General features: G+C 39.1%; 1 protein-coding gene across 1 annotated transcript; it reads left to right on the top strand.

Annotated features, from left to right (window-relative positions):
- The first annotated feature begins 285 nt into the window (after positions 1-285).
- LOC118272180 (protein jim lovell) lies at positions 286-24,601 on the top strand. Its single transcript, XM_050693661.1, has 3 exons — positions 286-1,408; positions 21,979-22,104; positions 23,500-24,601. The coding sequence occupies exons 1-3, from the start codon at positions 670-672 to the stop codon at positions 24,135-24,137; spliced, it is 1,503 nt and encodes a 500-aa protein (XP_050549618.1). The 5' UTR covers positions 286-669; the 3' UTR covers positions 24,138-24,601.
- Positions 24,602-27,494: the final 2,893 nt, after the last annotated feature.

Below are 27,494 nucleotides of genomic sequence, written 5' to 3'. Positions count from 1 at the left end.
AAACTTAGGAACGCCAACATTTTCTCATGAAACTCCAGGGCTGCCTGATAAATACAGAGTAGGTATCTGAAAGTATATATTGCGTAGGAGGCGTCACGTATGTGTAGGTATTGGAGTAATGTGACACATGTGTGGCGCCCCCCCGCGCCACGCGGGGACAGGCGTGCTCGCGTCGCGCCGCACGAGTGTGTGTGTGTGTGGGGCGGGGCCGGGGGCGGGCCCCACACCGGCGCGGGCGGCCAGTGCCCGCCGACCGCACGCCGACCCGATATTCGGCATTCGTGCGACACCGCCGCACCGGGCGCTCGTCTCGTCAGCTCACTTCGCGCTCGCGAGCCTTCCGCGACACACGTACGTGCTGTTCTCGCTCCCGTCGCCACCCTCGACAATACCGCGCAGTCACATCGCCTTCAACTGTGTAGTGCTACCAAACTTTTTGGTGACTTAGTGCTTTCGGACTTAACTGTTGTTGAAAAAAAATCTGTGTGAACTCGAACGGAATAGTGCAATGAGAAGATTGCGGTCCGGCGGGAAGGCGATTCTTTGAGCGACCGAAAGGGTTGGGGAGTGCGGGGTGCGAAGCGGGCGGAGGGCGGCGCGAAGCCGCGCACGCGCCCGCTGCTGGACCGCGGCGAGGTTCTAACACACGCGTTTATACCGGCGCGCGAGATGGACGACAAGCCGTCCGCCGTCGGCGGCGAGGAACATTACAGTCTCCGGTGGAACAACCACCAGGCTCACCTGCTCCGCTCCTTCGAAGCCTTGCTGCATGCTGAGACACTAGTGGACGTGACACTGGTGTGCGCCGAGCGCCGCGTACGCGCGCACAAGGTGCTGCTGGGAGCTTGCAGCCCTCTGTTTCGCAGAATATTCAGCGAGAATCCGTGCAAACACCCAGTGATCGTGTTGAAGGACTTCCAAGGATGGGAAGTTCAAGCCGTGGTAGACTTTATGTATCGTGGCGAGGTGTCAGTGGCGCAGGAGCAGCTCGGGACTGTGATACGCGCCGGAGAATCACTCCAGGTTCGCGGCCTAGCCGACCAAGACCGTGAGGAGCCTGCCAGGTCCCCAACTGCAACACCACTGGCACGGAGTCCAGCGCAGGCGACACCGCCAGCACCATCTCCACCTGTCAGCCCAGCGAGTCCTCAGCCACGACGGAAGCAAGCCAGGCCTCGTCGTCGCTCAGGAGAATCAGATACACCAGAAAATTTATCAATGCGCCGATCCCCTAGTGGAGGACTGAAGGCAGTTCGCCTGTCCAGGCCTCGCTCGCCACCAAAACAAGAGCAGGAGGAGCCTGAGGCCGAAGTGCCGCCGCCACCACGTATGTTCGCGCCACACCAGGACATGTTTCCCCCAGTACCACCAGCTGCCGTCTCCGCGCTCTCATTAACACCACCACACAGTAAGTACCCGCTAAAATATTTTTTTCGTTTTTCTTAATATAATTTTCAATGTGCATAACACATATAAATTTCCGGATAAGTTTAGAAATCAGTCAGATAAATTTTAATAATTCGTACTTAGTGTATTTTGATTTATTCTGTATTTTTTTATGAAAAAAATAGAGTAATAAAGTGCACATAAAGTAACAAGTGGGTAACCGTATAAAATCGTATGTGAAAAAACAAAGGTCGATAATACCAATGCCGTCATGGACGAACAATTACCTGATGATAAGTAAACAAATAATTAGTTGTAAAAACTGACCTCGAGCGCTCATTGTCAACATCTCCAAAATCAATCTTAACATGTTTTTGTTGGCACAGAATGCGCACCATATTTAATCGAATGCTTAGATTAAGTTCTCTTCAAGCCGACCTACAATCTGACTTAGCAAAAATCTTTTATGAATAAGCAAGCCCGAATCTATTATTACGTAGAATTGCTCTCAAATAATATTCTTCTATTTTCTAATTAGAATCGTATGAGATGTGATCTATGTAACGATCGCTTAATCGGACCAGCCGATGTGAATAAATCTAAAAGTCTAATTAAAGTCGAATCATCAAAGGATCCGTTATCGATGAGGTCTTATCGATTTCATGAATCGCATGCAGGTTACCGGTGATTCGATTAGCGACCGATACCGAGTGTTAACCGGAACGGTTCACAGATAAATTAAGATCACCTATTCATATGTCGGGTGCATTATCTCTTGGATCGCGTGAAAGGTTTTAACTTTATAAAGTCCATTAAGTGAGCATGTCGCAAACATTCGCCGTAAAATATCATTATAAATGGACGGTGGAGTCGAAGCTCTGATCGTGTATGGTACCCATAAAGGTGTGTCAGTGTAAATTTTACACCTCAATAATTATTACTTGTGGGTCTCCTTATGCGTATAAAAGAGGAAGCAATTCCAGCAGTCATCTTGTTTTACGACCCCTTTTCGATTTCTAAACGTGTTTATGGTGGAAATTCTCTGATTGTCATAATCTAATTTAGGAATCGTATTTTAATCTCGTCCTATCATTTCTCTTTATTGTTGTTATAGATTTTATCGTCCACAATAAAAACTGGATTAAGTTTAACGAATTAGGTGCGTTTAGAGATTTGATGATTCATTTTGTGTCCTAAAAAGTCATAGAAAAAATGGTTCATATATTTTGTGAGAAATCACCACAAGCCATTCTTAGTAAAGGCACATTAATTTTGTCAATTAAACGTTGAGTGCCCAATCTATTTGAAGGTGCACACATAAATTACAGTTCTAATATATTTTGCACAACAGACCGTTGAGGCTGAGCTTGAAATTAGTCCAAGGAGTGGTTTTATACGTCAATTTTGTTTTATTGTTTCCTTAGTTTCGCGTATGTGCCGAGTGCTTGATTGCGCCATAATAGTCGTAGGTTGTAATGAAGGGTTGCACGCACTCGCCTCTCGCCGCCGACGTGCGTGGGGATACTGAATGCGAGGGGAGTTTGAACGTTTCCGCACTTGTCATTCCGTTTCGAAAATCAAATTTTAAATTGCCCCAACTTAAAATGTTTATTCCTTGTTTACATTTTCGTGTCTGGCAATTCGAACGTTCGGTAGATGAAGGTTTTTTTCTTTTGTTATTTTGTGTTGACCTGCCGATTTGGCAAAGAAATGTTTTTTATTTGGGTGATTTGGAGTGGTCGGCTTCCGTGGCGGTTTGTTGCGAATGCACATTTTATTGTATCCATCTCCGTGTATGATGAGCTTGATTACAGTTAATGGTGGCGCGTAAATGTAATGAGGGGTTGCCGGTGACTGCTGGCAATCTCGGCGCCGGCGATCCTTGCAGATTGGACTCGAGCAAATCCAAATTTTCTGACTTATTCATTCATTACTGTTTTACTGCTGTTTTTATTTGTAGCAATTGTAATTGAACTTCTAAGAATCTGCTCATAATGTCAGCCATTTCTAATATATTGAATGTGCATGAAGTTAAATAGAAAAAACTAGTCTGAAGATGATCATTAGATGTAACAATCTTATCAGCCGCTGACCCAGTTACTGTAGTGGTGTAAGAACTTAATTATAATTGGAAATCTGATAAGCCCGGTTGACCAAAGTCGCAAGAGTAGCTGCTGAGAATGAGGTCTTGGGTTCGCAAAATAAAAAAGCGGTACAACAGAAAACAGCAGATATCATAATACCCATATGTATAAAACATAGAAAAGAAAATCGTTAGCACCCATTGTTCAAGAGATAATCGAACCGGTTTGCAAACCTCTCCTTTATGATTTACGCGGTTTTGTCACGCTAAACCAATTATAAAATATTTTATATAAAACTTTACTTATCATAAATGACCACTGCACCACACTTGAAATTGAGGCCTTGGATAATATTATTTACGGTATTGGCAGTACGACCAATTCTCATAAAAACTTCAATGACAGTTCACTAGAATGTGATATCATGCTATACAATTAGTGGATCATTCAAATACTGATACGACCACAGTCTTATTGGAAAAATGCCAAAACAAGAAAAATAACTAGCAATATTTATCTTATGAGATCTCATATGAAGGTCGCGTCTTATAAGCCCTTTATATGTAGACACAGTATAAAGTTCTAAATGAAATGAAAATCGGCCAGAAAACACTATTACGTAAAACATTCACATTTTAATCAGTAATTTGTTTACATTAATTCATCAGTCAACACGCGAGGTTTTACATCAGGTACACGACCTTCAAGGGTGGCAAAAAATATAGAAAAAACTGCGCAAGCGACGACATTGGCACGAAGCGCTAGATACCGTGCGCGCACGCAAGGGCGGCTACGGTCACTATGCGTCACTGCGGTGCGGGACAATCTACTGTGTCATTTGCACTGAAATTGTACTTACAATACTGAATAATGACACTGAAAATATATCATTTTAATATGCATTATAAGTTTCCATGATAGGCTTCAATTTTAAGACAAAGATAGACAAACGTGGCTTTGAATGGTCTAATTTGACGTTGATTTTGAAAAGGCTTCCAAATACAAACTTTGATGTGCATATGAATGGATTGCTCCAATTCCTTTTACTTTCCGCACAATGAAGAGTCGAACCAGTTTCAAACTGTTCCAAAGCACACGAGAAATCTAATATTGATATTCATTTTTACTCAAAAGTTAAAACGGATTCTAGTTTAAACCATGACCACGTAAGTTAATAAACCATAAGTTTATGACCACTAAAATACGTAATAGGCACGCTACAAGTATTTGCAAAAGGACGGTCGTCAAAAAGATTATGCGTACATTAGTAGGAATCGTTGGTCAGATTCTCATTAGTCATCTTGACTCTTCCAGTAATTAAATATTACATTTCAATTAAATTACAAGTTGACACATTGTATAATGTATACAAAATAATTAGTAATCATAGTTTGAATTACTTTGGTACGTGTGTAAAGTTGTCAATGTATACAACGGTCGGTTAGCAGTTATAATTGCAACAGATATTTTATTAATTTATTTTTTGTAGTTGTCTGCGTGTGTCTGGGGCTTTTGATATTTGTACGATCATTGATACAAATGCAATGCGTAATAACTAATAATTTCGTGTTACATAAACTTTGATAACTTGATAATTACATCGACAAAATCTAATCTAATTGTTAAATACAAAAATAATATAATGTATCTACGCAAAACAATTTATCAGTAGCCACCAGTACAGGATTTAACAAGAAAAAAATCTTAATATTAAAGTTGCAAATAAAATAAATCATTAAAAAAAACTTAAAACCGGTAAAAGTACGTAAAAATCAAAATTGTCCGGATTTTTGTAGCCAAAAGTATGGTCAATGTAAAGGAGGATGAGAGCGCGGCCTGCGTTTGCGCATTTACATTCAATCGACACTGCGACTGCCCGGTGACCTACTTGGACATTACGTTTCAGGGTACATGAAGTTTACACGAATCAGGAAAAATACACAATATTACCTGTTATCGTATGTCGGTGAATATGTTGCATAGGTAAAAAATATGAATCATAATTGATGACATTCTTCTATAAACAAATTTTTCCATAGACAAAGAATCGAAATACAAACTAGAATGTAATTTACGCAAAACAAAAATAATATAAGATAAACGTCCATCTTTAAAAAATCAAAACATTCACTCTCGCCCTTTTTCCCACATGTTCTAAAAAACAAATAAAATAACATACCTAAGGGCCAGTATACATGATCTTTATAAGACACTTTTACAAGACTTTGTTTAAAAAAGGTCGGCTCTTTAGAATTGTGGCCCAAAAAAGTAAGGCCTGCAAAAAGACTAAGAAACTCGATCATTGCCCGAGGGGGATCCGAGAGTCTGTCTGTCTGGACTGAGCACCTGCCTGTCTGCTAGTCTGTCACTGACCTAACGCAACAAAGTAAGCAAATGTCAAACCTGTTTACTAAAAAAAAAGGTGCGAAACTTATCGACGGAAATATTTAAGACACATTTTTTTTCAATTAACCGTGTTTGGAAAGGTTGCGTAAAACATTTATTAATTACTTAATTGATCAAGATAATATACCGTTTTTAACTGTGTCAAAAAAAAACAAAAAGAAAATTATTTCTGATAGAATTTCATCAAAATTAAACGAAGATTAAATAAAAAAAAATGACAAACCCACACCTCTTTACTTACTTTACATACGTTGTAGTCCACAAACCGACCTCACAAATAATAAGTACAGCCTAAAACAAAACGATTCTAAACCATCCATAATTAACATAAGAATATTATAATAATTCCCATAAACATTTGCTTTGTGTCGGCCAATTGTTACGAAGTTATAAAAACTAGTAATAAAACCGACACACATAACTAATCCGTCAATTATATGCCACGTAACATATCTGCGTGTCGCGAGCGCATAGACAATTAACATTCTAATCAAGCATTGTATTACTTGAACTGAGTGAGCAAAAAATCTAAGCAAACACGAGTATGGAGAATATTATTAGGTTCCGTTGGCATTATCAGTAGTTAATTTAAAAATAATACGGTAATTAAACTAAAAGCATTGATCAAATAATTGATAAAAGTCAGTCACTAAGTGGGCCACAAACAAAGGCTGCTTGCTATTAAAACTTTTTAAACTCGAAACTACAAACACTGGCTGGCAGAACAATTTTTTGACAATAGTTTGTTCCACATTCAAATTCGCAATTTAGGAGAAAAAAAGTGTAAAGTTGTTAATGAATGTCTATTGAAGCTTACAAAAAACAATTCTTGTGTAGGGTTTCCATTTTCCTTCGAAACAATAGTCGCATATACCGAATAATTCTTTGAATTGCCACTGCTAGAAGGAAAGTCAACAATTAATACCTGTAGCTGACAAAATGAAAACAATAATGAATTAGAACAATACTAAGAAAAGTACATTGTTATTCGCCCCTTGTTAAGAAAACGCGAACTTAAGAAAAACTTCTTAAAAAATATATTCAAAAAAAGAACTGTTGTCTTTAAGTTTAGTAACCATTGGTAATAAATACCAGTTAAGTGTTAAAAGAACCCTAAAAGTGTTATAAACTTTTTGCGGCGCCTCATCCACACTACAGCGTGTTGATGCACGCGGGGATCGTGCGGTCCATGGCCCTCTATGGCGCCCCTGTGTGGGCGCCGAATCTGATGCGGCGGCCAGCTCGGACGCTGCTCACGTCTCAGAGGGTCATGGCCATCCGAGTGATCCGTGGATATCGCACGATCTCCGGGGAGGCGGCGAACCTCCTTGCCGGATTACCGCCGTGGGATTTGGAGGCGAAGGTTCTCGCGCGCGTGTTCAGTTTGCGCGCCGACGCGTGTCGCCGGGGCGAAACTCCACTGCCGCGCCAGATCAGTGCGTGGCGGGACGAGCTCCGGCGCGATCTCATGGCGGAATGGCAGCAACGACTGTCGCAACCGAGGGCTGGGCTCGCTGTCATCGCAGCGGTAAGTCCCCTCTTTGAGGAGTGGCTAGAGAGGCGCCACGGCGTCCTCACCTACCGCCTGACGCAGGTGCTTACCGGACATGGGAGTTTCGGTAGGTTCCTGTTCCTTATTGGGCGGGAGGAAACGCCCGGGTGTCATCACTGTGAGGACCGCCCGGAGGACACGGTAGAACATACGGTGGCGGTGTGCCCTGCGTGGGCTGAGCACCGCCAAGTCCTCAGGGATGTGGTCGGCGACGGCGACCTCTCGCGCCCGGCACTGGTTCAGGCCATGGTGCGGAGCGAGAGGGACTGGGATGCCGTCTCCTCCTTCTGCGAAGCAGTCATGCTAGCTAAGGAGGAGGCGGGGCGCGTGAGAGAACAAACCTCCTCACGCCCCAGCCGTCGCGAGAGACAGTCCGGGCGTCGGGGATCGCGAGACGATCTCCGGCCACCGTAAGTGCGGGCCTGCGGACGGCGAGCAAGGGTAGCTCACCGCCCGAACAGAACCAGACCCGTGCGTGCGGCGCGTCGCGTTCCGCGCGCGCCTCAAAGAGCCATCAGACCACCACAGATGGGGCCCAGCAGGGCTGATGCCTGACCCGGAGCTGCGGACTACCTAGCGGGTTTACCGGGGCTCCGGCTCGAAAAGCAGGAGAAGGAACGGGGTGGTTTTTAGTCAGTAAGAGTCTGACACTCCCTCTCGCCTCACCCAAGGCGAGAAAAGTCATGGATGATTTTCCCCCCCAAAAAAAAAAAAAAAAAAAAAAGCGTGTTGATGCACGTGTGCAAACAATTAACAGTTTATGTTTAAACGATCAGACTGCAATCTTCAGATACTTTAATATAAAACACTTAAAAAATCTAAAACCCATTTTCTCCTCTCCTAAAATTGAAAGAATCTAAAGCTTATAAGATAGATGATTTTCAACGAGAGTTTGGTTGTGACCAATCTAAAATTGACACTCAGTGCAAGTAAGGGGTTTGTTTAGGTGCTATATCACGGCTAAGTAACTTTTAATTAGGAGATAGATAGTCTACGAGAGATTGGTGAAAACAGTCACCGATAAAAAGATTTCAACCAATCAAATATTTCGATAAAAAGACACAAAACAAAAGAGCAAATACGAACGGACATTCCAAAAACAAAACATGAGCTAAACAAAAGTGTAGAAATAATTTAAGTGTAGGTACATATCTATCAGGCACAATATATTCAGCAGGTGACCATGTCGTGAAAGGTGAGAGTTGTCGCAACGACATACGGCCACACGACCGACTTGAATAAGCGATATCGCGAATTTCAATTCACGTTTACATGTTAAGTCTGTTTTACTAGCGCGCTCTAGATCCAAGAAAAATAAGACTGACCAAGAAAGTAGCTGTAAAATGTTATAAGAATATTATTTTATAAAGAGAAATCTGTGTTATTTTAAATTAAGAGTGCATATAAATGAGCTTTCAAAATAACTTTTCTTCAATCGCGTAAAAAAATGGTGGAACGTATTCTGCAATAGTTAATATCTTCAGTGGTATTGTTTGTATCATAAAATACGAGCCTAATTTATATCTTAGAGATCAAATAGATAATGACAAATAAATTGATCTCGCTGAAATCTAGAAAACTATTGTCCACGTTTTGATTGATAAATGCAATTACACACAAAATAATATTCTAAAAACAGTTACGCCTTTAAATACTCCAAAGTTCTTAACAGTAAAGTTAAATAATACAGAAACAATCGCACTATATCACAACGAATTTAATGCCAAAGATAATGCCAACCCGACGTGTAATTACAGGCCTAATATATTACTTACTAATAAACCTGATTAAATAGCAACTCCAGACAGAATAAAACTTTATACATCAATTAAAAGAGAATACACATTCTCACATTGATTGCCTAAAGGTAATTAATTAGTCTGATCTAATAAGAGACGTTAAAATATTCGAATAGATAGAAGAAGAAATAGTTTGTAGAAGTCACTTAATAGAAAATTTCGAATACCCAAATCGTGTTCTTGATGACCAAAATAAAATGCGACAATTTGTCAATAATGATTATCGGTTAAGTGATGTGTTTGACTTTATAAATGTCGATTGCATTCACATTTTGATTAATAACAAATTGACATCAACACGATTAACGAAAAGAAAAGTATCACACTTTAAACATACAACGCAGAGAGATATTTAAATTAAAATTAATCATCCATGTACTTCACTGGACTGGCCAGTCGTAAAAGTCGAAGTAGCGATTAAATCTATTGCAAATTAGAATTCCATAAACTAATTAACAGAAGCCAATCAAACCGTTCATGGTGGTCTGTTTATAAGCAAAACCTTGAAACGTAAATCAGTAAAGTATTTTTCGTATAACTAGTAACTAGTGAGGTATTGTTTACACATATTAGAGTTGTCAGGAGTAGGAAAATGAGGCATAAATTAAATTTTAATTAAGTATTAAACGCTTTAGCTGGGCTGCAAATGGTTGCCAGTTGTTCTCAACTTTTTTGTTTATGCGTTAGAAAACTGATTTCTTTCCTAATATTAAATTTAAAATGTCCTGTCACATAATAAAAACAAATCCTTTTATCCGCGTAGTCATTTAATAACAAATTCTATTCTGAACACAAATTAAAAATAACTTTCTTACACATAAAAATAATTTATCCTGTCCGGCTCAAAGAAAGTCCCCTTTCAATCAACAGTAATAGGTAGTTCATCCAACAGGTTTAAGGAAAAGTATTTAATTATATAATGACGAACAATGTACGTATTGCCTACTGACACTATACCATCATACAAATACTACGCACGTGCATACGTTTGACTTAACCACAACGTGACGTCAAATATATGAATCTCATACAAAATAAACAGTAAATGTGGATACATTCATGAGAATTTACAAACAGCGTAAATTCGTCAAAACACATATTATTGTAAATAATTACGTGGTTCATTCATCAACTTGAATGACAAATGAAATTTAATATGTTAAGTCACTAATAAAAACAAAGTTTGACACATGCAGTCATGGTGTGCCACAGGGTACAATTCTGGAACCAATACATTTTCTAGTACTTAGTCAGAGTAAAAGAATATTATATCTAGCTGAATATTGTTGTTGTAAGTTGATCTCAATATAAGAGTATGATATAACACTGGCAAAATCACTAATTACAGTGCCATAAACTTTGAAATCCTGTGAGGATTAGATGGCGTTCATGCGCGGGCGCCTGCAGTCAATACCGAGTCGTTAGTCACGTGCATTGACAAATACTCGCAGTTAATTGGATGAAAACGCGCACTCGCCGCTGTCCGCGCAGTAAATAATGCGCTTTACGACGACGCACTGTTATCAATAACCCTTGTATTGAAAGCTGTTCCGTTTATATGTTCGCTATTTGATCGGTTCTGTTATATTCGCATATCCGCTTCGTATGTCATTTCTCTGCAGTTTCTAGCCAGTGTCGGTTGATTTGTCGGTGCAAGTACTACAAACGTATACTGATACAACTTTCCTACCTTGCCTTGTGGAATAATGCGGTTGCATAAAACAGCTGTACTGTGACACATTTTTCTGGAGTAGGTAGGCCTCGTAAATGACAATAATCATGAATGGCCGGGAATATGGCATTTTCCTTATTTCCGTTCGTCTGGCATTGCAGTGACTAAGCCATGACATGGGATGTACGTCGACTCCGATACACATAATAGTGCTGCGTCATTCGCTCGGCCGATATCGAGGTGACGAGATTTGTTTTGCGTCCGACTACGTAAGGCGCACTGCCCGCGTTAGCTTTCGGTTGGGAAAACCTACTTGATAACGAACAATTACGTATTAAGTAACTGTTATGCAGCACATTAAAAACAATCTAACAACGCTAACCCACTATTATTGTTTAGTAAAACAACGTCATTAACATAATCAAACGTGTTTAATAATAATTATAGATATGTTGATACCTATCTCTGTAAATACGGGAGCACCAAAATTTTATGTAAATCATTGCCATTTTCAAACAGATTTGTTTGTTAGAAAATCTCATAGAGAACTGTTATTCGGGTTCCCATCACGAAACCGGAACTGAAATCACACATTAGATTTAATTTTATACGAATTTAATAACAAGTGAGATGCGCGCTCGTCCATTGTGTGCTCCGTGACCATGAGAAAAAAAGCACTGCTCGATTTTTTTGTTGCCGATAAAGAGGTGCCGACGTACAATTCGGAGCAAGATTGATGCGCATGCATGATCGTATCTGCCCGCTGTGAGCGCCGCGGTAATAATTAATATTCCATAATCCATTCATCCCCACATTACGCAGCGACTCCTTTCACCGCGCCTCCTGCGAGCCGCGCGCGCGACCTCTGCCGGCCGGTAGCACCATGTGACCGTCACACATCCGTAATTGATTCTATCCGTTAAATTCGAAATTTGAATGAGCCCTCGAATGAAAACCGAAATAAGATCACGCGTGTAGTGCCCTCGGAAACGCTGACGAGTCTCAGCAAACCTCTCACTGAGCGGCACAATGACCGCGGCGCACACAGCCAGATCTCTCTCTGATAAACTTATAAAAAACGTAACGAAAAAACTACATGTCATGCATCTACGTGTGCTAGTCAATTTCACAGCGACCGTCATGGGAATCGAGCGACGAATGGACTTTAGAAAGCAATTAAAATCTGTGCCCACGAAAAGGAACGCGACCAAAAAGTGCGATCGACACATGGAATCAGCGAACACGTCGCGCTCTGTGCACGAATCTTTTGATAGTCTGCGCTGAAGCACCGCGGTGCACGCTGGCTGACAAATAGTTCTCAGAACTGAATGATTCTCACAAAAAACTGACAAAGCACACTGGTAACGAGACACACAGTAGCCAGGAAAAAGAAAATCTTAGAATGATCTCGTCTACCGGCAGTCAGTTATTGCTTTAAATTGGCATGCGGCGAATAACCGTTTAACGTTTTAACGATTTTTACCTGGCGCCACAAGTTTTATTTGGTAGTAAATCTAGGGAAATACCTTTACAAACAACTGCTCAACTTTGTGTACATTTTACTTTAGAAAGACACAAAGGGGAGCTACTTAGGCGGTCAAAAGTGGACTTTACTTTTTTATCACCACAAAAAGGTCGGTATGAAATCGAAATCTGATTACGGATCCTGCGATTACAAAGTTTCGGCAGCGGACAAAGGGCCGGTAACCACAATTTGGTCGCGACCACACGGCCATGCATTACGAAGATACGTTAGTGAACGTACGTGTTACATCGGACGTGACTTCCGAGATTGAAAACGATGACAAAAACGCGATAGGAAAACAGTTTCCGCGCCGTTTTTGGCTCCCGTCTCGAGAGAAACTTTGACCGCAGAAGTTGTGTGTTGTTCAATATGTTTTGGGGTCATGCGGTCATTTATCGTGTTGGATACCAAGACATCAACATTGTAACTGCAGTAGAAACATGTATCAAATCGGACAACTATTATTGCTATGTTATTTTTAGGATAATTATCGGAATAAACTAAAAACAGTTCAATCATTAATTAAATAATATAATAATTAAGCTTTTCCGTAAATGACTCACACTGAAACAATTCGCACTGATAACAAATTAATTAAAATATATTAATAATAATAATTGGCAATTTGTTTCGCAAACATATCGCTTAGTGACGTGACATGTTATTGACATCCAAATAATTTTGTAACACACATTAGTTAAAATATTTACCAAGAAATAATGGATGTCATTGCATTATTTCCCGGTAATTTAATTTGTAATTACACAGGTTTATTTATCTGCGCACGAGTGACTCACTCATGTGAGTAATAATGGCGGCGCAGGCGTCGGTTACCGGTGTTGCTAGACGAAGAGAATTTGCCCATTTTAGGGCAGTTTGAATTATTACTTAAATGCGTTTGTGGGTATAAACGGCGGGAAGCTTTCAACGGGATTGCATGTAGGTGATAGTTATGTCTCAGACATTAAACTGGAAATAATTTCTCCTATTCATCATTATTGTTACTATTTTATCACGAAATTATTCATTTTGTATTAGATACTATATTAAAAAAAGCTCGTCACAATAAAAACCTTTGAAAAAATAGAGAAAACCCCATTGTTACGCATAAAAAAATCACATTGAACAAACAAGGAAATTATAATTTATTAACTGGTTACCCAGGCTACAACAAATCATTTGAGCGGTCAACCGCACTTGTAAATAGTAATTTTGAATTCAATCTTAACATTTTCTATTGGTTCGATATCGAAACACTTTCATTCTACATACACTAACATGGTCCCTAATTATGGCATAATATACGATTGGAATAATGGTTAATCCTGCCGGTGTCATTAGAGAAGACTAAGGGATTATCTAAATATTTAACAGAAGAAAGAAGATAAGAGAATGTGAACGGCTTCGCACACCCTTTTTTGAGGGGTTAGTTGCAGATTTCCAATAAAAACTGATCAATAATGAAACAGTAGGGGTTAGAAACAGACAAAAAGTAGCCTATATCACTCTCCAGCCCCCCAACTAACTTCACACAAAAAAAATATATCATAAACTATCATAGCTCTGTTGCGACCTGAAGAAAGAACAAACAAACACACTTTCCCATTTACAATATTAAAGTATAAAAATCCCATCTTTATACCACCACACATGCCTCATTATTAATACTGGCTGTTAATTCCTCGGTACAAGTACAACAACGTGTAAAATAAATGAAGAACACATTCTCTCGTTTGTATAACAACACAAGTCGCGGTACCAACACAACAAAAGGTACTTAATGTATAATTGCACCTCACTTTCCATTACCCAACATAATTTATGTAACGTTTACTTTTGTAAAAAAGAAATAATTTGACACTTTATTTTATATAATAATAAAAAACGTCCAAACATGCTGAGCTGAATTGATAATGGATTCCAGATTATCTAGATTTGATTGTGTGAAGACTAGATTTTAATCTGTTTCCTATTTTTTTTTTTTTGTTTTTATATAACGTTGTCGCAAAGTAGGATTTTCTCCTGTGTTGTGGTTGCGTTTACAAACAATTTCACATACACCCAGACCCGAAACGACAATTTGTGGATTACACAAAGAGTTGAGAGAGATCCGTTGCTCGGCTGTCGAATGCCTAGCCATCGCGTCAATCGTGCAGTCAAAATTTATATTATTTTACAACAGAAATATTTCCTTGAGAATTGTATCTACCAATTCGCTTTACATTTTATAGGCAAAACACGCGGAAAACAACTGGTGTTCATAATTATTTTTTATTGCTATCAGTAACATCCTACTTCCACCTTACGACAAGCCCTAAGCCGTAGCCTCTAGTTATCTACTAATTGAAAAATAATATCTAACTTTTTTCTCGCACAATATCAATAACTTCACACCGTAAAGATTAAAACTGAACTTAATAAGTTACTCATTAAAGTCTCATATGAGTTGAATCGTATTGCTTTCCTGTTTTTTTATGTAATATGTCACAACAACTTCTCATTAAACGTGCGTCAAAAGGCATCGTGTTTTTGTTTTCATTCGCGTCTGACGCATCAATTCATGTTTCTTCTAAACTTACGTCTGTACTATGTACTGAGTTAATGAATGAACCATTACACGCGTCAAATTAAACATGACAGTTGTTAATATTTCCAAAATGGCTGAAATCAATACGTACCTGTCAACCATGATTTCAGGTTTGAGGTGTTATCCGCAATAGGTATTATTCATATTAAAGCGAGTTTATAGTTTTATACCTTCCCGTTCTGAATGTAACTCCAATGCGTTCATATATAACATGGCTCAATTTAGTACTAACAAACCATCGTCCCACGTTTTCTAGCAACACAAAAGCAACAGCGGTGCCCATACTCCATATTAATTTTCCGTTAATAAAGCTAATATAATGAACGCCACCACATTCTATTAATATTTAATTCAAATATTACATAAACTAATTTCATATAGATTACAATGCACTTTTTGTTAAGTTCACAGAGAAAGTCGCTAACACTTGATTATAAACCGTATCGATTTTTTATTTACTCGTATCGTTTTAGCCTCCGAATCGATTCTCGAGACCGCAATCGTTTGAGATATCATTCCACATGGTAGATTACATACGCAGCGGAAGCGAATGACCGCAAAACATATTATGGGAAACAGACTTCAATTTGCAAACATCAAACAAATAATAATTAACTTATTTTATCGAGCAACGTAAACTAGTTACAACTGCTATTGAATCTGTGGCAGAAAAATAATGAGTATGACAGTGAAGGCTGTATGACGAATTACTTTTGCCTATAACAAATGATTTTATGATTCATAAACCTCAATAAAAAATTATCCCTTCGACTGAATCATTCTAATATTTGGTATTGCTCTAAATGTTTATGTCATACATTTATATATATGAATATAATAATGTATCTATGAGAACATAATAAAGTCCGTGCATGGACGCGGAACTTTGAAAGGTCTGAAAGTTATAGTGTACTTAAACGTAACGTACCTAAGGTGAAAGTATTTTGAGATTTAGTTGTTAGCCGCATTATTTATTCATGGCCCGCACTAAACATAAATCGGAGTTTAAAACAAGTGCATTTTATAACACTAACTTTTAAAACTGCGTTAAGTAAATCATGATGGTGAACTTGCTCACATCAGTTTTTTGTAGATAGTGTTACATTTTTGCGGCTATTCTTTTAAAAAATACGACATTAATGGCTGTTTATCGGTAAAAAAAATACGATATAAAGTACGAATGAGCATACTTGTTGAAAGAAAAGTTGACAAATTCTTAATTTCATAGTAAGTTTATGAGAACACAGATCTCCTTTCAAATTAAACCAAGCGACACACTTCGCAATTTCGAATATAATCAATTCCCATCAAAATCAATCATACATATAATTAGATGACGCGGCCGATCTCATACAACAATAGCCAATCCCATGCACTTGTATGAATGATGTGTAGCCTACTAATCGAGCTTCGGAAAACGAGATGTCTGGTATTAAAGCCACATCTATAGTATCTGGGCGCATAGACAATGAACGACTCATTTTGGAAGCTCGTTCGGAAACAATAGAAAGCGGGCCTCCTACAACTTCACACGGGACGCGCAACCAGTGGAAAGTTAACGAAAATACATTTCAATAGCTAAAAGCAAAATTGGATGAGTGGCCTTACGAAATTATCGCGTTAGCCGTAATTCATTTGTGAGTGAACTCTCCCAGGCGTCGTGTGACCGTGTGTGATCACACTAATGTGTTCTTGTTATAACACCTCTTGCGCGCAGTTTTGAAACGCTTCTGTCATTGTGCAGCTTAATTACGATTCACACATGAACTAATGTTCACGAAATTTTTCTTATAAATTATCATGAACCAGTTCATTTTATAAAACACGAGATCACATAAAATGACGTTGGCTGCAAGTAAGCGGGCATTGTTTTATCAGTGATAATCAAACGGCACCCAAGGTCTACCAGTCTTATAAATATTAAGTTGCTTTTATGAGCATTCGCCGGTATTTACACCCCATATTATTTATGTAATGGGGACTTATATTGGACACGCGATCTTCTCGAACAATGCAAGGAGACGCGGCCCATCATCATCGACCTAGACTTCTTTCCACTTTAATTGTTCCTCACATCGATTATAACGTATATTTCACTGAAACAATAGATTAACCCAGTTGCGGCATGTTCTATAATAGTTATGGCGTTTCTCGTCCCGCGTTATTATTGCTTTCGTATCCTTGGCGTGAGCGGCTATCTATCATGTGATCTATTGTACGTACAGTCGACATCGGTATTAGATTAAAGCGATAATTAATGCTGATTCCATACGACCTAGATTCGGGCCCGCTCGATAAAGTTAATTTACAGTTATAGTTGTAAATCTCGTTGCAAAATAAACGGCGAGCACGCGCGCCTGCCTGACCGTAGACAACACGCGGAGACTCCCACACACACCTCGATACGTCAGCAGCCCTCCCCCGCGCTGTGTGTGCTCGCGTGAATGGGACCTTTCCCGAATCGTAAACATCACGTCACGTGGCTGCATGCGCGTATAACCCGACCTCGTCGCGAAATACCCTCGCACAAACCCTCCGAACGCGAAACAGGGACTTTTCCATCCCACCGGGGTTTAGGGAAAACGCACGCATGTGTAACGAGACAGACGAAACAACACACGTGCGTGACCCATGCGCGAGAGAGAGGGTGCGTCAACTTTTGTCTGAATGAACGGGGTGAAGTTTGACAAGTTGTGTACACATGGCCGCGAAAGGGTTGAGCCGAGTTGCGAACTAAGTTTGTGAACGCTTTCGATTTCGACGCGTGTTGCATATGGGGCGAGCGGTGATCGATCGTAAACTTTGTTGTGGGATCAGTTCAGTCGGTATTTCGTTAAATCAGATTAATGAAGTCGGCCAAACTTAGTTGGACGTTAGATACAGAATGCGTTGCGAAAACTCTGTCAAAATAAAGTTGTGAAAATTGTGATAAAAATGTCGGATCGAATCGTCGTAGTCGTGCTAACGTATTGCGACCACGTCTGGTTATCGGGTATGTTTCGTAAATCATTGTTTATGGTCGAATAGTTCTCTGAAGGGGTCCGAGAGACCGGAATTAGAAAGCGTCAAGCGCGCCGACTGCGCTACGACTAATTGACCGCAAGGTTTACGCGATTCTGCTAGAAATTGTGACGTAATATAATAATACTGAAATGACACTGCCTGTTATACGTCGCCTACAAAAAGGAAGTTTATTTTCACGGACGTCATAATCATAATAACTCAATTTCACAATGCAGGCCGAAAATAAATAGACAACTAGATATAACAGCTATTTTCGTCAAATTCGTTTTTTAAATCTGACGTTAAATTACTTGGTAACCTGTCAGCTTTCGCGGTAACTCACTCGTCTGAATCGATATTTTACTTAGTAATTCCAATTTGAAGATTCCAATTCGACTGTATTAAATGTGAAAGCAATGTAATCTCAAATACGTTTCTAGTTTTAATGAGAATTTTCCAAATTATGTCAAAATAATTCTTAGTTCGTCCGTTACAACGGTGAATTGGAGAAACTAAATCGCGGAAAACACTTACTTTTAATCTTCTATTAGTGCAGATTAAGGCTGAACGTGATCTCCTTTCCTCGTGTCTTGGGAAACAGACGATGATATCATATTTCGCTAAAAATATGTTCAGCAAATAACAATGGATGCCTTCGCAATAGTATATCACGAAAAAAAGGATGAAACTGTCCATATTTCACAACAGTAGCCTTGTAATGCTGTACCTGCGTCGTAAAATCACAATATTAATGATCATTAACAGTACCGGTAGTTTATTAGTCACAGTATCCATCATTTTTTTCATGTTTTACATTAAAAGTAGCAATTAATATAAATCTATACACATTTACACTTTAATCTAGGTTTATTAACTTTATTAAGGTCCCGTAATTAAATTATTAAACCAGTTCACTGTTCTATTCTATAATTACAGTTCAAACATCTCAAATTATAAAACTAACCTATGTTACGTTTTCCTTACAGAAAACATAAATCTAACGTTTAAATATTTTGTAACCACCGTTTAAGTATCTACGTTTAAATCTAAGATTAAGGAGATAAGTTTAAAAGGGCTATGGAGCGTGCCATGTTAGGCATATCATTAACTACGGTACAGATTCTTATGTTTGAACCAAATTCCAAGCTGGAGAACATATTCAAGACTAAGTAGCGAGACAGTACAATGTGCAAGGTAAAAATAATTCTTTAGAAAAAGGAAAATGGTCGAAATTCGTAAAAGAATACAAAAGCACAACATTTTCCTGTTTGTCTTAGATCAGTTTTCATTCTCTTTCGACCTCCAGAACAAACAATTTATCCAATTATCACAACTACATAAAACCGCAATTAAGTAACAATAACCCGGGCGATACCCAATGATCAAGCGCACCAAGTTTCGAGAGCGACGCATGCACTCGAACATTTATTTTTAAGTCTTCCACCGATTCGAATGTGGGCTTATTGATTGTCGGTAATTATGCAAAATAACTAGTCGAGGACTGGCTGCTCTAACTAGTGACGTGTATTAACGGTTCGTTAGGACCGTCCGCAGTAAAAGTTGAGGCCGACGTTACAAAGACACTGCGTGCGGAAATTTAATTAATCGAACACACCATAACTTTATACGAAATGGAAAACGGAATTTATGTTAAGGTTAATTTAATATAGCAACATTTTATTAAGCGTTATTCGTTCCTGCGATACCGGGCCGTGCACATTATAGTGGGCAATAAAAGTGCAGTCTGTGTGCACACATATCGTCGTAATATACCTATCTGCAGTTTACCTAATTAGACGTACCGACGTTTAGTGTAGTAATGTCGGCAGATAACATGGGATTATAGCATAAATGAACAGTTACATCTAACTGTGAAGAAAGTTGCTTTTATACGCAAAAGCTTCACTGACTTGATTGGATTTCCATATGAGTAAATGTCAGATAGAAATGTACATAAAATATGCATATAATACCGTACATTCAGTATCGATTCTGTACAAGTATAGTTTAGTTAAATACTTGGTTTTTATTGACACTAACGCCTTTGACACCAGTTTCGGTGTCAACTAATGTAAACTGTGTGTTTAATAAAACGTATTATGCTGGTCGTTGCCATTTTAATGGTCACATACGATCATTTCATCCAGCATTAATACCCGTGTTTTCAATGGTTGTTTAGAGAGATAGTCGGTGCTACATAATAAAGGCTGAGCATATCTCGGATCTACAGTAAAGATACATAGATCTACATAAGTTAGCGGAGGTGTCTCGGTGTAAAGCGCCCAACGGTATCGATTCGTCGCACAATACGTTGCAACTCCTTGAATCGCATCTCATCTGAATACAGAGGAATGGGCAAATGAAATTTTTCATTTCCATTTCTCTTATCTTTGAACAATGTTTGATTATTATTCTGCCATCTTTTTCTTTTAAGTTCTATCTACCTTTACCTGTCCAGGTATTTCATGTAAGTTCAAATACGTATATAGACAAATTATTCGCAGTTTGAGTTCGTTCGCTGTTCAAAACTATTTGAAAAGCAAATCGTATCGTTTTGCTCACAACAATATCAGTGCTAACAACATTAGTAAGCTTTCTAGAAGTCTAGAACTACTATGTTACAACTAAAGAGATTTAATTTTAGCTTACACTAAATGCCGCATTAAAATTATAAAAATAATTAATTTTTAACAAAACTAAATATACTAAGGGCATTTAAATAAATAAGTACTAGGCGCACATAAGCGCAAAGCACTACAGAACAAAAGGTTTGCAATAAAGCAGCGAAGGCGATCGATTTGTCGCATTCGATTAGCGGGCAACGACACTAAGCGAGATGTTATTTACATCTCGCAGTCTTGTTACCGGCCACTTCACCTCCAGCCCTTCAAACGCGATGAAATAATTGTAATTGAACATGGATTTCTACAGTGAGATATTTATTAATAATGTTCAATTCTATCCAATTAAAATTTATGTTGACGATGCACTAATTACTGGAGAAAATTATTACGTTTTGCTAGGTGTTAATGCTGTTGAAGTGCCTGTTGCAAATTAATCTTGTTTCAATGTAGGTACTCTGTAAATTATAAATGACAGTAAAGACTCACTTGTATAAGAAAATGAGAAGCATACGGATCGCTTTAAAATATTTTAATTCATTTTATAGTTTTATACATATAATATGCCAATACTAAACTAAACCTGCATAAGTAATTATAAATTTTATATCCCAATTAACAAGTTAATTATAAGCTTAACACTAATAGCAAAATGTGTTATAAATGCGTTCAATGTTATACATTCGAATGGGAAGCATACGACTCACTTCATGCATCTAACGCCATCTAGCGCCGAGTAGCCGCATTATTCGCCGTAACTTTTACTGAATGTTGAATAATTTTGTTTGCTTAGTATTCCATCGATGTTAGGTGCAATTTACTACTAAATTAATCGTATTAATTGCGTGTTTATTTGTAACCGGCTTTTAAGTGAAAAAACAATGTTACACTTATTTTTAATTCTGTAAAGTTCCTAGGCTTTAATCGAAGCCAATTTCAGATAAGGACACGAAGTGTAAATTTAATAATGCCTTTTAATATTTATGGGTCACTGCTTTCACTTGCGAACTGAACAATTTATTATTGGAATAGGTGTTGATAAATGTTTCATTTACTTTATTGAAAAATTGGAAAGATGCAAAACAAATATTAACGTGGTAAAACAACGTTACATAATAAAATTATCTTGTTAATACTCGTAGATAATATCTATGTAAAACAGGTTACCTATATTTAGCAGTATATTTTTATTTAAAGTGACTGAAAGGTTTTATTGCAACACGTTTTGGTACAATCGGTCGACTATCGGCTGCTGCGTATTATAGTGTAGTGTATTCCAGTATAAATTGTAGTGTATTTCTCCAAAGTATTTGTATCTAATTGAGCGTTATGTGTTGTTACAGTGTTTGGCATGGACACTCCGCTGGGACTGTTCCCGCCAGGCATGGAGCACAAGATGTATCCCATGATGGACGTGGAACACCGCGCGCCGCTTGATTCACAACTATTCACTAACGTGAAAAAGAAATGTAAGTTAATAAACAAAATTACTACTTCCGCGCGGTTTCACCAGCTCTGCTTGGCTGCTATTGGTCATAGCGTAATGTTTTATTGCCTATAGCCTTCCTCGATAAATGCACTATTCCACACAAAAAGAATTATTCAAATCTGACCAGTAGTTTCGGAGATTAGCGCGTTCAAACAAACAATCAAACAAACTCTTCAGTTTTATAATATTAATAGTATAGATTTGTTCCTTAATCTTGATTCTGCGTCTCCTGGTCAAAGACGTGTATTGTGTCTACTCCGTTCTAACATAGTACCTGTTAAATACAGCCCTATTTGAAGCTCAACCCGTGAAAATTATTCGCTACTTCAACCATTGAATTCGATGTCAATTTCAAGAATAACAAACGATCGGTTTCTGTATTACGCCCCAACAATAGCTCCTAGCAAATATTCTTGAAAAGACTCACATACGTATTCAAGTTATCTGTGAACAATGGGGCTCATACACTGGCATCACAAATAGACGCGTGCCGTGCCACAACAAAGGATCGAAGCGCAATAATGCACGAGCTGCATCCTCGTCCCCATCACACATCGAGTGGTCCCGCAATCTCGCCGCGCGAATGTTAAACGCCCATTGTTTCTGAGCAAATGTTTATTAAGACGATCTGATAGCGTATCTCATAGGGGAACAGACGCCGACTCTAACGTATGCTTTGAATACGCTGTGGCTGGTCGCCGTCGCCGCTGTACAATAGTCGACGATCGATTAGCGCCCATCGCATCGCTCCGCGCTCGAGACTCGAGACAGGCACACGTGTACCGCAGCTACTGCTCCCCTGCTAACGAGCCACAAATAGAAAACATCTTTTTTAATTTCCAAAGCTCGCGTGACCCCCGCGACTATTAAAAGAAAAACTAATTTCCATAATAAAATATCAGTTCTCCGACGTTCCGAAATGTTCCTCGAATTATCTGATCGGAATCGAGTTAACGTGCTCCGTTGAAATTATAAAACTATAAAGTTAGGGGCGACGTCGCCGGCGTATGCATGTCCGCGTTTCTTTTTGACAAACCGCCGTAATAGTCGCGTGCTCGCATCGAATTAATGACAAATCGCCGCCAACAAAATGTCGCCGCAACCCGCTCATTTCGCTCGCTCGCTCCGTACACAGTTATTGCTCAGCCGAAACATGGTTATTAGATAATGGTGCACTCGCGTAATGCCGTCGCGGTGGCGCGGCACACGGCACATGTCGTGCCGCGGAGCCTGCACTTCGCCGCTCGTAAATCACACAACTCCGCGCTCGCGGTTGTTTCCTTACGTAATTAGTTGGCTTAACGTTTCTGTTTTGTGGACATGAAACCTCACCTCGCTAAATTCTTTAATTAATAATGTAATCTCTATTTCACAGGGCGACCAAAGGGTCAACACAGCGCGCCGCGCGGTGGTCCACCTCGATCGTGGACGAACGCCGAGCTGACGGAGGCGCTGCAGCACGTGTGGAACAAGAAGATGACGACTAGCCAGGCCTCAAGGATCTTCGGCATCCCGTACAACTCGCTGCTAATGTATGTGCGCGGGAAATACGGGAAAAGCCTAAAACTGGAGCAGCTCAGGAAAGACTGTATTGGCGGACCCCTCGACGTATTAAATCTTAACTCCGGAAATAACAACAACAACCAGCCTTCAGGAAAACATCACGACAAAGACGACCACTCACAACGACCAGCGAGCTCCGAGCCAGACATCGCCTCAAATCCAATGTTCAATCCATTCCAGCAAGGGTTCTACCCGGAGTTCGCTCCAGGCTTCCCGATGCCACTCAACATGCTGCATCTACTCCCGCCTAACGACAAGGCGAGGGAACTATACCAGTCGATGCCGATGGCTCTGGACTCGCTGTCGGGAGTTACGAAGGAGGAAGACTGTAAGAGTGATAGGTCGAAGGAGAACTCCGCCGACGAGGAGGGCGAGTCGTACCGCGCGCCCTCGCACCCGCCGCATCCACCCGACAACCGCACGCTGCTGCATCACAACGGCCAGGACTAAGTCCGGCGCACCATGTCTACAATATGCACTGTACCTTCAACTGTTACTGTCAGACAAGCGGTCGACTATACCTGCGAGCAGCTAGACGTCTCAGGGACACGCTTCTAGTATCTTGTCATGTTGACGGACTAAAACTGGAATTTAGTTAGTGTATTAATAAGTCTCGTAACGAATCTTAAGTACGTGTTTTAGAAATTAATTTTATATCTTGTGGTCGATCACAAGCCACAGAACTCAAAGTTGATGTGCTTAGTGGTACTATAGTGAAACTTTAACATCTTTAATGTCGGCCGGCCACATGGCGCGGCGACACGTTATTTAAAATTGGTGTAAGTCGCAGGAACGTGAGCAATGGTCTACTGACGTTTCTCATGTTCCTGCGACGTCAATTGTTTATTGTTATTACTTTTGTAGAGGTATCACTCGCGAGGAAATCAATAAAGATCTGGCGAGGCGGCCACATACAGGGTGTCCCTGAAGTCGACGTCCAACAGGCACCAGATGATCGGCAAGGTTCCAAATGTTATCAGAAAAATATAAAAAAAATTCTAAGTCCTACAGTTTTTAAATTACAGTGACTTATGTGTTATCCACGAAAAAGTACACCCTGTGCCAGTCTTTTGACTCTTGTTGCTACAAATCTTTATTTTTTCGTCTGCAGTCTTCCTTACATTATCCTGAATAGTGCTCCAGTAATATGGAATCATAAATTCTTAGCCAACTGCTTTAGATTGGAAAACATTGTTAGTTTTAGAGGAACCAAATACTCTCAATAAAATTTTCACCTTACTTTAAGTGGCTGTACTGAATAAATTATGTATGGCGCTAGTAGTGGCAAATTTCACCAAAGTTGGCGCATTTAATAAGGATTATAAAATGGTATAGCACTTTGCAAATTATTTCTTAAATTCGACACAAAAAAAGATTTTTCAACGAAACTCCGTTTCGATGAATTTATTTGAACTTACTAAAAATTATTCTAGTGTACTCAAATCATACGTTATAACCTCGTATGCACTAGACAGCACTTTGCACGCTATTTTTTATCATCATGTTGAAAATCAGCGAGGATCTCTTATCAAACAATATTGTCTGTTTACCCGTGATTTCGCTTGCAGCATTCGTAGGCAATATTATCGCTAGACGAACTGATGTTGTGCATCTCGAGCCATCGTACTCGGGCTTCGGCATTTTAGCTGAGCACTGGCTTTTTTGCGCCGTGTTGATTATGTATTTTTTAAATTATTTTTGCTTTACCTGCAATTCCTTGTAACGGTGCAAATAACTCATTCTCGACAAACTAAAGAATATTTGATGCTTCATCCCGCATTTGATCACATGAACACGTAACTTAATCGGAGGATTCACCCATTTCTTTTTTTTTTTTGATGGGGATATGACGAGTAATTGTGCGTAAGGGCTCATGTACACCATACCACTACCGCGTTGATATGCTGTGTACATGAATCTGCCGCGTCCGTTCCTTTTGCTTTTACTACACATTTGATCAATCATTCAATATTATTTAGTGAAACATGATACACAACATCAGTTCCTCTAGTAAGTCTAGTAATATTGCCGACGAAAGCTGCAAGCGAAATCATGAGTAGACAGACAATGTTGTTTGACAAGAGATCCTCGCTGATTTTCAACATAATGATAACAAATCGCCTGCAAAGTGTTCTCTAGTGCATACGAGGTTGTAACGTATGATTTGAGTACACTAGAAGAAATATTAGTAAGTTCAAACAAATTCATCGAAACGGAGTTTCGTTGAAAAATCTTTTTTTGTGTCGAATTTAAGAAATAATTTGCAAAGTGCTATACCATTTTATAATCCTTATTAAATGCGCCAACTTTGGTGAAATTTGCCACTACAAGCGCCATACATAATTTATTCAGTACAGTCACTTAAAGTAAGGTGAAAATTTTATTCAGAGTATTTGGTTCCTCTAAAACTAACAATGTTTTCCAGTCTAAAGCAGTTGGCTAAGAATTTATGATTCCATATTACTGGAGCACTATTCAGGATAATGTAAGGAAGACTGCAGACGGAAAAATAAAGATTTGTAGCAACAAGAGTCAAAAGACTGGCACAGGGTGTACTTTTTCGTGGATAACACATAAGTCACTGTAATTTAAAAACTGTAGGACTTAGAATTTTTTTTATATTTTTCTGATAACAGTTGGAACTTTGCTGATCATCTAGTGCCCGTTGGACGTCGATTTCAGGGACACCCTGTATAGTGTAATATTTCGATTGGAACCTAAAACTCGCTTAAATAACTTGACGGTAGCTGAACGCCGTGTATTATTATTGCTGTTGGTTTAATATGCAATTCTAAATTGGATTTTACTATGAATACACTAGAAAGGTTTCAGTTTTACGGATAAAGTAATTTGTATTAGGAAGTATTTGTGAATCCCCGGTATCGCGTCCGGCGACGTCCGCATAAATTAGTTAAATTTATATTAAAAGATGTGTTAATATTGTAAATGTATAATAGTATCGCGTTCTAAGTGATAGGCGATAATTTATTTTGAAGGAGTGCAATAAGTATGAAAGGCGTTGTGATTGTTATCGTTAAGACATTCCGAATTTCATTATTGTTAACACATTCCGTTACATTCCTTATTTTTAGATAGTGTACTATAATTTCTATCGACTTTTATTAATATAATGCATTGATTTCTTCATACATAGTGAACCTGTGTAGATATAATGCGTTATACGTGCGAATTCACTTCTGCATTTCACCAAAGTTTGTAAAATATTTCGTAATAATAGTTATAATTCGATGATAAACAATTTTTAAATGTAAATAGTTATTGATAAAAAATTAATGGGATATAAATTTTTGAATTAACCAATAAATAAGGTGGACATTTATATGTGTCTAAAATGGTAAATAGTAGTGTATTTGTAATTGTTGTAGTGTTAGTGATGTGAATCAGTGAGCTGGGCCGGGTAGGGGACGCTGACGTCACAGAGGGCCGCGACGCACTAGTCACACACAATCTACTCACTAAACCTTCGCAGGTAGCGTTCCATACTCACAACGTCACAGATCCAACAGACTTCCTAGATACAGTACTAAATGGCGCAAACAAGGACGAACGTCCACAATGTGAAATTTAATTTCGTTCAAATTTAATTTCTATAAATGAAAACGATGATAGTTGGACCTGCACGTATTGTCTGGACTCAGTGGTTACAGCAATGAATGAACCGAGTACGACTATAGCAGTGTCTACTTTCTACAAAAGGTTTTCACCTTAAGATTTCAAACGTCGACATAATCATTGTCAGCCCTGAACTTTACAACAATCGATCAAAGAATTTCCACGAATGAAAAT

The sequence above is a fragment of the Spodoptera frugiperda genome, chromosome 5, assembly GCF_023101765.2.
Source record: "Spodoptera frugiperda isolate SF20-4 chromosome 5, AGI-APGP_CSIRO_Sfru_2.0, whole genome shotgun sequence".
NCBI classification, from domain to species: Eukaryota; Metazoa; Arthropoda; class Insecta; order Lepidoptera; family Noctuidae; genus Spodoptera; species Spodoptera frugiperda.
This window is presented reverse-complemented; position numbering and strand designations above follow the sequence as displayed.